Below are 14,473 nucleotides of genomic sequence, written 5' to 3'. Positions count from 1 at the left end.
TGCCCCAGGCTGCAGAGGAAAGCAAAAAAAAACTCCAAGGTCTCTGCCAATCTGACCTGGGGGAAGATTCCTTCCCAATGCCAAATATGGTGATAAGTTGAACCCTGAGCATGTTGGCAAGACCCACCAGCCAGATACCTGGGAAATAATTCTCTGTAGTAACTTAGAACCATCTCCATCTAATGCCAAACTGTGATGGTGGGCACCTGGCCCTTTGAAGCTCCCTGCTGGAGGCCTCATGATTCTACCACACCTCACCTCAGGAAAGGAGCAACAAAGGTGGGTCCTCTAGTCCTGCCTAGAAAAGTTACAAAGAAGTAGCCAATCAGCGCCCAGCAAGCTCATATAAAAGGAACTGCAGGGCCTTTGCAGGTCAGTTTCTGGCTGGGACTAGAAGGGCAAGAAAGGGTTCTCAGTTCTGGCCAGAGGGGTTGATGGGCTGCATTTAGTGGACCTGACGGAGAGAGGATCTGAGAACTTCAGCCCTGAGCTAAGGGTGAAGAGAATGGAACTATGTGGGAAAAGTCCCATGAAATAGCCACAGTGAAACAGAGGCAACTGTACATGGCTGCTGTTTACAAGGCCCGGAGTTGGGACCCAGAGTAGTGGGCAGCCCTGCTAGCAAAGTGACCTAAGCCATAGGTCTCCTTTAGAAGCACAAGCAAAGGGCTGGATTTAAAGGACCCAGAGATAGGGCTGATAACCTGTTGAGGGCAGACAGTTTGAGCAGGAAGAGACTCCAAGTCGCCTAGGAGGGGCTGAAGAGCAAAGGCACCTGAGGAAGGAGGGGCTGAGTCCAGGTTGAGCCTGGGATTTGAAGAATGTTGTGTTTGTTTTGGACTTCAATTGTGAGATGTGGCCAGAGAGCTGAGACACTGAAGACCCACCAAGCAAGGCTAACAACGTACAGGGGATGCCAGGAAAGGCCTGCAGTACCACACCCAGCCTCTAAGAGGCACTCACAAGAAGTGAGTGTCTCCCATTACACAAACCTGCAGCTCTACCTATTATTAACCACCGCATTTCCAAGTGATGACTTTGTTAAGTAGATAGCAGCTTTAAAGTTTGGTAACTTTCTTTCACTTTCACTCTTTAAAACAAATGTCCCTGTTGACTTCAATAGAAATCTTTTCTGGGTGACGAACACCTGACATCGCCTTTTGGATTACCAAGTATATTAGGTCACCTAAGGATACATTGCTGTATCCCTTCTATTCCCTTGGTTTAATGAACATTGGAATTTTTTTTTTAAAATAACGCTGCCTCGAGGGTAGGGCCTTGAGAATTGCTTAGCATGGGATCAGGCAGGTGACTTCAATGGAAGTTACATGTACTCAGTACCTTTTACAGTCCCTGATTCTAAGAGAGCTCAGGGTCAGATCTTCAAGTGTTTAGCATCCACAATCAGGACCAGATTTTCCCTGCAGCTCTCTTTGAGAGGTCTTTGGAAAACCTGGTCCTGTGTGCATAAATATTTACCTCTCTGGAGCAACAGTAATTTACAACACATTCAACAACTTCAGATGAATATCTAGCTAATCGCCCAACTCTGCTTGATTCTGAGTGCCCTCAAACCCTCTTCCTTCATCAGGAGAAGCATGCCACGTGACATAGGAGATGATCCCCACCCTGCTGGATTTGTTCCCTCGTCAATAAAAAATGTATCCTCTTGATAACATGCTCTGCAACATAATGTATGGGAGAAAGTTGTGTATGAGATACAGGCTATTAAAGGCACAGTATCAATGAAGAACACATGCTAATAGGCCATGGGAAATGTTACATATTAAGAGAGAAGTTATGGCATTACAATGACATTTTTTCATATTTCAGTGCTCTCATACTACATGAATTAGTTTCTGCACTGTTCCCCTTGTTTTCTTTTATAAAATACAACAGAAATATAATAGAGTGTTAAAATTTCATCTTTAGTATAATTTTGTTTGCTGCTTTGGGAATCCAGCACATAATGGATTCGTTACTTTGTTAAACAATTTGCCTCTACAGTCACTTTGGGGGTTAAGATTTCTATTTCATTATAAACAAATAATTTTGTTTTCAGCTTATCTAGGACCACTATGACAAGCACCATCCTGTTTCTTTCTTGGAATCATGCATAGAAATCACATGTAGTGAAAACTTGAAAAACTGTGTTGCTGGAGTATTTTTCAGTGATATTGCAGAATAGCATATAGTCACGTAGATTGAAACTAGGGCTGTCAAGCGATTAAAAAGATTAATCTCAATCGTGCGATTAATCGCACTGCTAAACAATAATAGAATACCATTTACTTAAATATTTTTTGATGTTTTCTACATTTTCAAATATGTTGATTTCAATTACAACACAGAATGCTCCCTTTATAGTTATTTTTATTACAAGTATTTGCACTGTAAAAAAAACAAACAAAAAAATAGTATTTTTAGTTCACCTAATAGAAGTGCTGTAGTGCAATATCTTTATCATGAAAGATGAACCTACAAATGTAGAATTATGTACAAAATATCTGCATTCAAAAATAAAACATTGTAAAATTTTAGAGCCTGCAAGTCCACTGAGTCCTACTTCTTATTCAGCCAGTTGCTAAAACAAACAAGCTTGTTTACATTTGCAGGCGATAGCTCGTCCCTCTCAGATTTTGGATGGCACTTCAGATTCTTAAACCTTAGGTTGGTTAGAAATCTCACACTGGTACCTTCTTTGTGTTTTGTGAAATCTACAATGAAAATGTTTTTAAAATGAACATGAGCTGGGTCATCATCTGAGACTGCTATAATATGAATTAAATTGGAGAGTGGGGGTAAAACAGAGCAGGGGCCACACAATTCCCCCCCAAGGAGTTCAGTCACAAATTTAGTTAATGTATTAATATTTAGAGAGCATCATCAGCATGGAAGCATGTCCTTTGGAATGGTGGCCAAAGCATGAAGGGCCATATAATTGTTTAGCATATATGGCATTTAAATACCTTGCAGTGCTGGCTACAAAAGTGCCATGCAAATACCCGTTCTCTCTTTCTGGTGACTTAAATAAGAAGAGGGCAGCAATGTCTCCTGTAAATGTAAACAAACTTGTTTCTCTTAGCGATTGGCTGAACAAGAAGTAGGACTGAGTGGACTTGTAGGCTCTGAAGTTTTACATTGTTTTGTTTTTGAGTGGAGTAATGTAACAAAAAATCTACATTTGTAAGTTGCACTTTCACGATAAAGAGATTGCACTACAGTACTAGTATGTGGTGAATTAAAAAATACTATTTCTTTTATCATTTTTACAGTGCAAATATTTGTAATAAAAAATAATATACACTCTAATTTCAATTACAACACAGAATACAATATATATGAAAATGTAGAAAATCATCCAAAATATTTAATAAATTTCAATTGCTATTCTGTTGTTTAACAGTGAAATTAAAACTGTGATTAATTACGATAATTTTTTTTAATTAATTACATGAGTTAACTGTGATTAAGTGACAGCACTAATTGAAACTTTACACTTACAGCAGAGTGCAGCAAGTTTAAAGGACAGAGAACTTCCAGATAGAGCTGGGAAGAAAACAGTTGTACCAATCAGAGAAAATTTTCAAGTTTAATGAAAATTTTTCCTATCGTGAATTGAGAGGAATAGGTAGAACTCAAATTTTCACAAATGAAAATTATGTTTTTTTAATTTAAGTTAAATTGCGACATAAAGTTTTCACACTTTTGAATTGTTTTGTTTTGCTTTTGGCCTTTTTTATTGTTTATATTTGTTTTAATATAATTATTTAAAAAATCATCTTGAAAATGTTGAAATGGGACATTTTTTATAATTTCAAAACTTTTTTCCAAAAATGTTTGAACTAAGAAATTGTCAGAACTGACCCTTTCCCATGAACAGTTTCAGTTTTGGCTAATTGGCATTTTCCAAAGAAAAAATGTTTTGTCAAAAAATTCCAGACGTGTTCTACTTCCCAATTATTTCCTCTACGAGCTAGGTTGTGCATACCGCACTTGCACTGATGAGCACTAACTTGTGCGTTCTCATTCACTACAACATGACTACTTGTGTGAGTAACTGTTTATTAAGCTGGAGTAAAGGTTGCACAATCCAGCCACATACAGGTAACCCACATGATGATGATCCCATGAAGTAAATAATAATTTTTCACAAAATGGACTCAATTTTTAATCATTACCAATTTTTTTCAGCCACATAAATAGAAGAACACAGTTTGAAAATCCTGTCCTAGAAGCAAAAAGGAAGCTACAGCAGCATAACATGCCCAACGCAGAACTTGGAACAAAGCCTATGCAGGCCCCAGGTTTCCGAGGTACAGTATCATGTCAGATTTAAGAAGAAAATAATTGTTATACTTTCCTGTTTTTATGACAATGATTTAACATAGTCTGGTTAAAATAACATAGTCTGTGAATTAGCATTAATTGGTGTTCAGTATGTTTCTAAGGCCTCGTCCAGACTAGGGGAGGAAAATCAATCTTAGATACGCAACTTCAGCTACATGAATAACATAGCTGAAGTTGAATATGTAAGATCGAATTAATCACCCGTCCAGACGGCGCGGGATCGATGTCCGCGGCTCTCCGTGTCGATTCCGGAACTCCGTTCGGGTTGATGGAGTTCCGGAATCGATGTAAGCGCGCTCGGGGATCGATATATCGCGTTGAGCAATCGATTTTAACCCCCCGATACGGCGGGGTAGTCTGGACGTGGGCTAAGATAGCCTATCTAGCAAACATCATTTAAATTGAAGCCTCAGACACTACTGCTGTAGGAGTTTACAAGAACACTGAATCTTGATAATGTGAAAGTGATTGAGCTTAGAAAGAAATGTATTAGCAAAAGTCAATATTGATAGATGAGTAAGTTTTGACATAAGGTTGTAGCCAAAGAATGAGGCTTGTTCTTCTTTGTAACAGTAGAAAGCGCCTCATCAACATTACCTAGGCCTAAACACGTTCACCCGCATCCTGCTCCTCAGAGGTCTCGCAGTGTGAATGACCTGTCTCAGTGTCGGCGGGACAATGCTGGAATGTACAGTCTGTATGGTATGTCCAAGTGCAGCTTGTTAGCCAAGCTGCACTGTTGTAAAAGTAGTGAGATAAGTTAAGTCACAAACCTTTTCACCTTTTTCATACCTTTTTTTGGCAAAATAAAGCACAGAAGAGAGGCACCGGAAGCCAGGTGAGGCCTATTCTTGCCTGATGGTAATTTTCACATTTTACACTGACGCACATTGAAAACAGATGTAAAGGTCACTGAATTGTCCCACCGATTGTAAATGTCATTTGTCAGAAACTGAAATTCCATTTGTCTGGGGTGAAAAGATTATCTGGAATTTACCCTTTTGTCTGAATTACTGATATAAATGGATTTTTTTTGTTATTGGGGGTGTGAGGGGAAACTAATTATAAATTATTTGGTATACAAAGCTGAACTGATAGGCTAGGAATAATTATTAAGAGTTCAAAGTTTATCATTGTGTAAATATTTTAGCTACACAACAATCTATCTCTAAACTTATTTCCAATATCAAAGAGCATTCCTAGCCCTTCCACCCCCAAGACTGATCTGCCATAGATAGAAAAATCCTCCTTAGTTGGTTTTGTATTAATATAAAATAAGGACTCACTAATGTGTTTATTTCTCCTGGAATGCTTACTCTCTTTATTTCCTTTAATATAAAAATGCCACACTGCCACCTACTATTGCTGCTGCTTCTCTTGTTTTTGGTTGTGAGTCTGTGCTATATTATGACTTGACTGGAACTATTTTCTTTTTGTTTGTGTTGACTGATGTAGAAAAACCACTCTTCACCCGTGATGCATCACAACTGAAGGGAATTTTCCTCAGCACAACTCTCAAGAAGAGCAACATGGGCTTTGGATTTACCATCATTGGTGGGGATGAGCCAGATGAGTTTCTACAGGTGAAGAGTGTAATTCCTGATGGGCCTGCAGCACAGGATGGCAAAATGGAAACAGGTAATTAAGTTGGTTCTTGTATTCCTTGATATAATTATCAGACTTCAGCCTTAGATTTTGAGCAGCATCTTTTTCTGAAGTGCAGAAATAAGCAGGTGTGTTCATGCGGTCATTCTGAAAGGTGCAAGTAGAGCTGTATGAATAATTAGTGTTTTGGGTTGCTGGCCATTCTGAAAAATAATAATCACTTCTGGTCAACCTAAAACAAATGGTTTTAAAATGTTAGCAAGTCAAAAAGTTAGAAAAAATTGGTTTTGGTCAAATGAAACATTTCATTTAAATGTTGAGAGGTTTTTAAAAGGTTTACTGTTTCTTTTAATAAAATTGAAGGAGATTTCAAAATGAAAAGTCATATCAAGAAAAAACAATATTTTTTGAAAAAAATTGTTTTGTTTTGACACAAACAATTTGGCAAAACTGACACACTTGCAAAAATTTTTGGAGTCACCAAATCTACATTTTTCACCCCAAAAAACATTTTTAGACAAAGACTTCATCCACTTCTGGAGCAAGAGCAATATCTCTGCCTCAGAAAATATTTCCCAAGGGAAGTATCTCTCTGGAGTATTTCTTCCTAGAAATGAAAGGAAAACTTTTATTTTTTCCTCACAATATTTTCCTATGATGAAGATCTCTGAAGCAAACTTTTACTTCTTTAGGGTAAAATTCTCTCACATCTGCATAGCAGATCTCAGATGTGATGATCTTCTCAACACATGCTCATATTACCCATGAGGATTCCGTGCATGTGGAGACACAGGCCACAGACTCAAACTCCATTTCTTTTCTGGAGGAAGGACTGATGGACACACATGTCATTCTCCCTCCATCCTAACAGAAATTTTTAGAGAAGAGATAAAACCTGGGGCTATATTATCTTTGCAGGAGCCCCTACTGGAAAGCAGAGTCATAGGGGTAGTCTAATCTATGGTAGGGAAAAGCCCCATGTACACACATGTAGAGCACACTGTATGGGGATCCTTGCAGATTTACTCCCTCAGTCCTCATTTCTGCAGATTTTTGTGGGGGAGGGAATAACCCGGACCATAACATGTCGAGATATACCACCTCAAACTACACCTGGTGCTGTAAGGCCAAATAAACTTCTGTAAGACCATGCAAATAGGAATTGTAGAGGTTCTGAATTTGACTATTTTTAAAATGCCCTTCTTGCACAAAATATACCATTAAAATGGTGGAAGGTTTCTGATGCCAAGTAAAGAGTGGCAGCCAGCAGATATAACAAATTAAAATAGATTTATTTTTTGTAAAATCTTGTAACTGTTCTATCAGCTTGAACTTTAGTCACATTGTTGATGTCAATCTCAAAACGCAATTTAGTACACAAGGTTAAAATTCAAGAAGCTAATTAATGGAAGAAATGGTGCATCAGAGACATGCTCAGAAGAGACTAATTAATCCTGTTAACAGTAAAAACAATGAATTGCTCTTGAACTGTGCCTTGATCTTCATGTTGCCTAATTTGCAGCAGAGGGCTTTGCAGGTTGTTATGAGCCAGCATACTTTGATTAAGACTTGAAGCAGGATTCCTATGAAGTAATCAGAGTGGAATGGTTGAGTGTCTTTTTAACTAAACTAGAGCCTGATACTGAAACTGCATGATTGGTCAGTTGCAACATTGATGGTGGTTGTTGTAAACATTTATTGAGAGGCAAGGTAAGTGAGGTCATATATTTCAGTGAACAAACTTCTATGGGTGAAAGAGACGAGGTTTTAAAGCTGAATTCTTCAGGTCTGGGAAATGTACTTAGAATGTCTCTGCTAAATACAAGGTGAAACGAATTGTCTAGCATAAGTAAACACATTTATTCAGATGGATATTTATGAAGAAATATATTTTTTAATAACTTACATTAAAATAGTACTGAAGATTTTATTGAAAACCACAAATGAAAGGAAATTAAGGAGTAAAGGTGAGAGAGAATTTCAAAACACAGAATTATTATTTCAATAAACCTGATATGTATATGCATTAAAGTACATATTGAGCTAAATTTTGTCCTTAGTTGACTCCCTGCAGCTCCCTGATCATCGAAGTTATCACCTGAGTAAAATAAACCAAGAGTTTCAGGTTAATGAATTTTGCCTCACACAACATCCCTGTGAGGTAGGGATGTGTTGTTATTTTCATATTATAATGGGTAAACTGAGAAACAGGGATATTTAAAAACATAAGATTTATAAAACAGGTCTGTAGCAAATAACCCAGATTTCCTCATTCCCACTCCTTTGCATGTGTCCTAAACTGTGTTTCCTGTTCCTCAGAAACCCTTTTCATAGTCTGCTCACCTTCAGATATGTTGCACTTCACGTTCTGCCAAATAGTCCTCCTTGGAGCCATTTCAGAAAACAGATTGTTCACTTACCTATTATTTTAAATCGCCTTTGTTTCTAAACCATTGTGGGACACAAATCTACTTTGTAAGTTAAATAAGTGTTGAGTGAAGAATAAGGCTTTTTATATAAATGTACTTTTCTTGTATGTTTCTAAAAAACAGCACCTTTATGATACACTTTTCTTGCCTCTTGTGTCAAAGTAATAACTGTGCCCATCTAATGGGGACCGCTGTTATTAGTCTATACAAAGTCAAGATTCATGCGAAATCAAAGATTTGCAGTTACTGCAGCAATAATAGGTGCTGGATCTTTATTGTTTTGGGATGAAATATGCCTTAGCAAGGAAGCCCATGCAAGGCCTCCCTGCTACTGAAGGTTGACATTTGCCCTCCATGATGATGATTGTAGGCTCCTTACTGCAAATAGGCTGGCAGTGGAAGATGGACAGTTATGCAAATTCAGTGTACCTACCACTTTGAATAAGTAAAACTAGGGTCTAGGGATGTTATGTCAGGCCATTTGTTGGATTAGTGGCCATGGAGACACATGCCTATCCTTCCCCACAAAAACCCTGCCTACCATGTGACTAAAGCCAGAAACTCTGGATTTATGAGATAAAAGGAAAAATTAAAATTTTATGATTTTACCTGACTTACTACCTTTGATACATACTGTTGCCAACTCTCACAATTTTATTATGAGTCTCTATTTATTTGGCTTCTGGAGTCAAGTGATTACTTGAGAATCTCAGCTTTCCTCTTAAAGAAGTGAGTTTCTAGCCCTCTTGTTTGCAGAGAACTGCTTGAAAATGTGACCAGAGTGCACCCTAAAGGCTCAATAACCAGAAAGTAATCGAAGAGAATACCAAATTTAGTTTTAAAAATCTCTTTTTTTTGCCAATCTCTTAATTTTTCAGGGCCTGCCTCATGACTTCAGATGCTTGAGATTGGCAATACTGCAAAAAGTTACATAACATTATTTTATATGTAATTATTTAGTAATGCCCTGTATACTATGAAGAAGATCTTATCTTGTTCACTTTCATTTTTTTAAAGTATGTCGTTCATTAAACTTCACATGTGACCAGATATTAGTAATATAACCTGAGGGAGAAGATGCACTTTGTTTGAACTTTATAGTCTTTGTGTTCATCTCTCTTAAATTAATTTTTCTTTATACTTCTCAATGTTTCTATTGCCTTTATACAATGTGAGCTCTCTCCAGTGGCAAAAATAATCCCTGGAAATTCCCAATAAGTTAACCAAGACTCTGGATAAAGTATCTGCCTTTATTTCAAAATTATTGAATTCAAATCCTCATGTGGTTTCTGTTTTTATTGCATTTTCTTCATACTTTTTTTACTTTCTCAGTACCAAGACAATTGCTACATCTTGTGCATTTTGTGAAAACCAGGCCAGAGATAGACCTGAGTTGCAAAACTTAGATCTGGATTTCAAACATCACACACAGTTTGTGATTGTCCAGATGTGAGGTTTTGGACCAGTGTGTTACAGAGATATGGGTCTAGATTAGCATCTAAATACCATTCCCTAGGGTTTAGTTTTGGGCCCATCTCTACTGACAATATTTAAGTTACTAGTGGTGGTGCGGGGGAAGCAAAACAAAACATCTATTATTAACCCTTCACATAACCTGTTTATGGTAGGTAGCCAACCCTAGGCTGAATACTCAAAAGGAGTTAGGCTCCTAACGTCTATTGATTTTGAGTATTCAGCCCCTTGTGACTAAATCCTCAAACATTACCAAAAGTAAATTTGTGTCATGATCCATGGGTCTCAATCCTGGGTCCACAGGATTCATGGGAACGGCTGCACTCCAACCCTCCTCCAGCAGCTAGCTGACAATTGCTTACCTGGGACCTACAAAGCCCAGACCCAGAGTGAGGCTCTGCCCTGAGGTCTGATTGGTGGCATACTAGAGTGGCTGATTGGCTTGCTGGCCCTATATAAGCCAGCAGCAGGAAGAGGAAGTTGTCTGAACAACTGGGCTCCACTCTGCTTTGGACTGTGTGCTTCTGGATTGCCTCGAGCTTCTCACTCCCATGGCTTAATTTCTTGGCATCCCTACCCAGCATGACTCTTGAAATCAGACTCGTGGTTCTGATCTCCAGTTTGTCTCTTGCCTCTGACCCGTTGGAATATTGATCCATCCAACTCTTGACTGCTGTCTCATGAATGTGGACATTGGTTCTGACTACTAGGTCTGACTGCCAGCCATCTGGCTGTGACAATCTGTTTGCGCTCTACATGCTTGCTTTCTTCCTTCCATGTCTCTGCCTTTCTCCCTGGGTGAAATCCTGAACCTGTTGAAGTCAACCAGGCTTTTGCCATAGACTTCAGGGGAACCAGAAATTTACCCAGTTTCTCTTCTCAATTTTGCATATGTGTATCTTCTTTTTCTCTCCATTCTTTTTCTTTAGGCATGGATCTCCTCCCTGCCCTCTTCTCTGATGCATCCTGCTCCCATCTCTGCCCTTCTCCTAATCCATTCCAGACTCTCCCATACTGCTCTTATCTGAGTCACCTGCGCATTTTGTCCAGACTCCCAGTCCTCCCTGATTCCCCTCCTCTCCAGTCTGATCACCAGTAAAAACAACAAGAGAGTTGTTAATTTAGTTTCCTTAATGCTCTAAATCATCTGGAATAAAGTCTGTTTTTCATTAATGTCTTGCATAAAGGTAGTTTGTTGAAAAAACTTTTGCCTTAGGCCAAGATCCTCAAAGGTTTTTAGGTATCTAACTCCCATTTTAAAAAGTGACTCAGACACTTGGGGGCCTAATTTCAATTGAATTTCAATGAAACTTAAACTCCTACGTGTCTAAGTCACTTTTGAAAACAGGAGTTGGATTTTTAAGTCACTGATGCTCTGTAGAAAATTTTACCCAGGAACTCAATGTCTCTACCTCGCACACATAGTCTGACTTCATTTGGATGATTTTATTTTTTCTTTATTAGCACAAATGGAATTGAATGGACTCTGGCTCTGGCTTTAATCCTAATTTAACCTCATATTTCAAGATGCTGTAGTGTTTTCAGTCACTTTCATCCATCAAAGCAGCTGTACATTGATTCATTCTTACCATCTTTATAAAGCAACAAAAGAATGTCTGATCCTAAGTATTTTGCAAGCTAGGGCTAATTTACTCCCCCTTGCCCAATTAATTGCTCCCATATGTGGATTTGTAAACCATCGGAAAAACAGCAGAACAAGACCTAATTTAAACTGACCATTTAAATAGCTACTAGCCTTTTTCTAATATAGCTGTTTTTATAGACATCTTTATGTGTCTGTACTCTGGGCCATATAAAATATCCATGGAATTCAAGATTTAATAGTATAAATGATTCAATTTCTGCCCTGTATTGTGAGCAACATGAATATTAAACTCAACATTTTTATTTTGTTTTCTTCAATAACCATGTTAACATGTAGAAACGTAATGGGGTTTTGGAGAGGCAGAACGTTCTTCCTTCATTTCATGTGATAAAAGATATGTTTAGAAATATGAGATGGCTCATATTAGACATAGTTTGTGGCAAGTATTTCTGTTCTGAAACAGATGCTGCACAGATAATGCTGCATAGTTGGCCCTAGGGTTGGCAAACTGTGACTTGGGACACTCAGATTTTAGGGCATAAAATTCACTGAATATGTTATGCACTGGTTTGTGGGACTCTATATAGCACCACCTTCTATTGGATGTAACATATATTATACACATGAGCAAGTGTGTGTTCACGTGTATAATATATGTTATGTCTACTGGCTAATCTATTAGAGGTACTCTTTCAGCTCTCTCTATGGAAACATGGGTTTACAGAGACTGAGAAGTTGCATATGCAGTCTGCTGACTGTGTTGTTTGAATGTGTGTACCCATGGTTGCCCACCAGTGTAATGCATTTACTGTCTGTGTTTCTGGACGCCTCACCTCTGGCCCCCTTCATTCTGTTATGATGAGATGTTTTCATGCAGCCTAGAAACCAAAGGTGTTTGCAGGTAACTCAGTGAACCTTTCTTAACTGGGAACAGTGACCATAGTACAAACAAAGAGATCCAGGACAGAAATCCCAGGTGGAGGACACATCAAACTGAAATGATTTATTTGCTGTGAATAATTGGCAGTGTTATATAAATCAGAGATAGCAGAGATTGTACAACCCTGGTCCTTCAGTATCAAGAACACAGGCCTCTACCATCAAAGCTAATGGAGACGTACTATTATTGATCATAGCCCCCTTATCCTCACCAGAGCACAAGATAATTACATGTTTAGAGCCACTACACAATAAATTATAATAAATTAAGAATTAAAATGGCAAATGTGATAAACACAGATAGGATTTGAAATATGGACCATTATATAATATGTATCCTCTCTTTCATGCACATTTTTCTGTGCTTAATTTCCTTAAAATAACCTTTCACAGATGGGTAGTAATTTACACTTAGCTACATTAGTGAGAGTTTTAATTTCCACTCTCTTACTTCCAATTCAGAATAAGTTGCTAGACATAACTAAAGGTCAGGAATTATGAAAAAAATGTCCCAAAGTGCCAAAAGCGTAAATGAAAAATTGCATATCACATGTTTTTGTTACGTATTTTACAAAGCAAAATTAGAGCTCTTAGAATCGTAAGGCTTTTTTTGTAGGATAACAATGTGTTCCTTTCTCTAGAAAGGAGAGATACATGGTTATATTCAGACAATTTTGTCCCATTTGGCTGTTTTTGTTGTCATATGGAATGCCAGTGCATGAAGAAATACAACTCTCATAAATCCATTAGCTTAACTCCTCCATCTGAAAGCATGATAATATATCTGCAGACTCCTATGTCAAGAGATGTAACTTAGCTCAGTGGACGATAAATACATTATTATATAACCTCGCCTTTATCAGGTCAAATTTAGCAAGGTTTGCAATTTGCCAGTTCCGTTAAAAGCAACACTCATTGAACTCGGTAGTTACCAAAATGCTCCATTTGCAGAAACAATTTTCTTGTATGAAATGTTATTAATATGTCTCTCACATGATCTGGCTTTATATTTATCTGAACAGGCAAAAATGTCTGGTGAGAATAGTAGTAGTCATGATCATCTAATGTACCCTTTCATTCAAGAATAGTGACAAAGAGTGTGTTATTGCTTAACAACAAGAACTATCAAAAGGTGGGAAAGAAGCTGTTTTCTATGTAGCGTGATGTCAGGGAAAAGGAGAACTTTATAATGTAATGTCAAATTTAATAATCTAACCTATCTTTTTCAATATCATCACTAATGCCTAGTGAAGAGGGCTTTCAACTGCATTCGATAGGAAGCAGGAGACAAAAGCCCACAGATAAGTCAAAAACATGGAGACCTGGGAGAAAGGTCAGAATCTGGAGGGACCATGGGCAATTAAAGCATAGACAAAGAAGAGACAAGAGGGAACATAGAGGGTAAATCGAATCAGTATCTTAGACGTCTGTATACTCATGTAAGAAGTATGAGCAATAAAGAACTATAAATACTAGTGAATACTCACAACTATAACATACCTGGCATCACAGACTTGGTGGGATAATACACATGACTAGAATATTGGTATTGAAGGGTACAGCTTGCTCAGGAAAGACAGGCAATGATTTAGATAATGGCATAGAAAGTACACTTATGAAGTTTGAAGACAATTCTAAGCTGGGAGGGGTTGCAAGTGCTTTGGAGGATAGGATTAAAATTCAAAACAAACTGGAGAAGTGGTTTGAAGTAAATAGGATGAAATTCAAGAAAGACAAATGCAGAGTACTCCATTAGGAAGGAACAGTCAGTTGCACATATACAAAATAGGAAATGACTGCCTAGGAAGGAGTAGTGCAGAAAGGGATCTGGGGGTCATAATGGACCACAATTTTCATATGAGTCAGCAATGTAACATTCTTGCAAAAAAAAGCAAACATCATTCTGAGATGTATTAGTGGGAGTATTGTAAGCAAGAAAGAATTTTTCCACTCTACTCTGTGCTGATTAGTCCTCTGCTGGAGTATTGTGTACAGTTATGGGTTCCATATTTCGGGAAAGGTGTGGACAAATTGGAGAAAGTCCAGAGAAGAGTAACAAAAATGTTTTAAA

General features: G+C 37.9%; 1 protein-coding gene across 15 annotated transcripts in view; it reads left to right on the top strand.

The window, feature by feature from the left end:
- The window catches only part of MAGI2 (membrane associated guanylate kinase, WW and PDZ domain containing 2), a 1,169,121-nt gene that overhangs the window by 926,772 nt on the left and 227,876 nt on the right, over positions 1-14,473 (top strand). For 10 of the 15 annotated variants that reach the window (XM_030558899.1, XM_030558467.1, XM_030558363.1 and 7 more), the window contains 3 exons: positions 4,195-4,316; positions 4,924-5,052; positions 5,806-5,988. In XM_030558899.1, the coding sequence (XP_030414759.1) occupies positions 4,195-4,316; positions 4,924-5,052; positions 5,806-5,988 (434 nt within the window). The remainder of the gene's footprint in view (positions 1-4,194; positions 4,317-4,923; positions 5,053-5,805; positions 5,989-14,473) is intronic. The other 5 variants (XM_030558726.1, XM_030558640.1, XM_030558551.1 and 2 more) reach the window with 2 other exon arrangements.

This window comes from Gopherus evgoodei, chromosome 1 (genome assembly GCF_007399415.2).
Source record: "Gopherus evgoodei ecotype Sinaloan lineage chromosome 1, rGopEvg1_v1.p, whole genome shotgun sequence".
In the NCBI taxonomy this organism is placed as follows: domain Eukaryota; kingdom Metazoa; phylum Chordata; order Testudines; family Testudinidae; genus Gopherus; species Gopherus evgoodei.
Note: the sequence above shows the minus strand (reverse complement) of the source record. Positions and strands in the feature narration are given on the sequence as shown.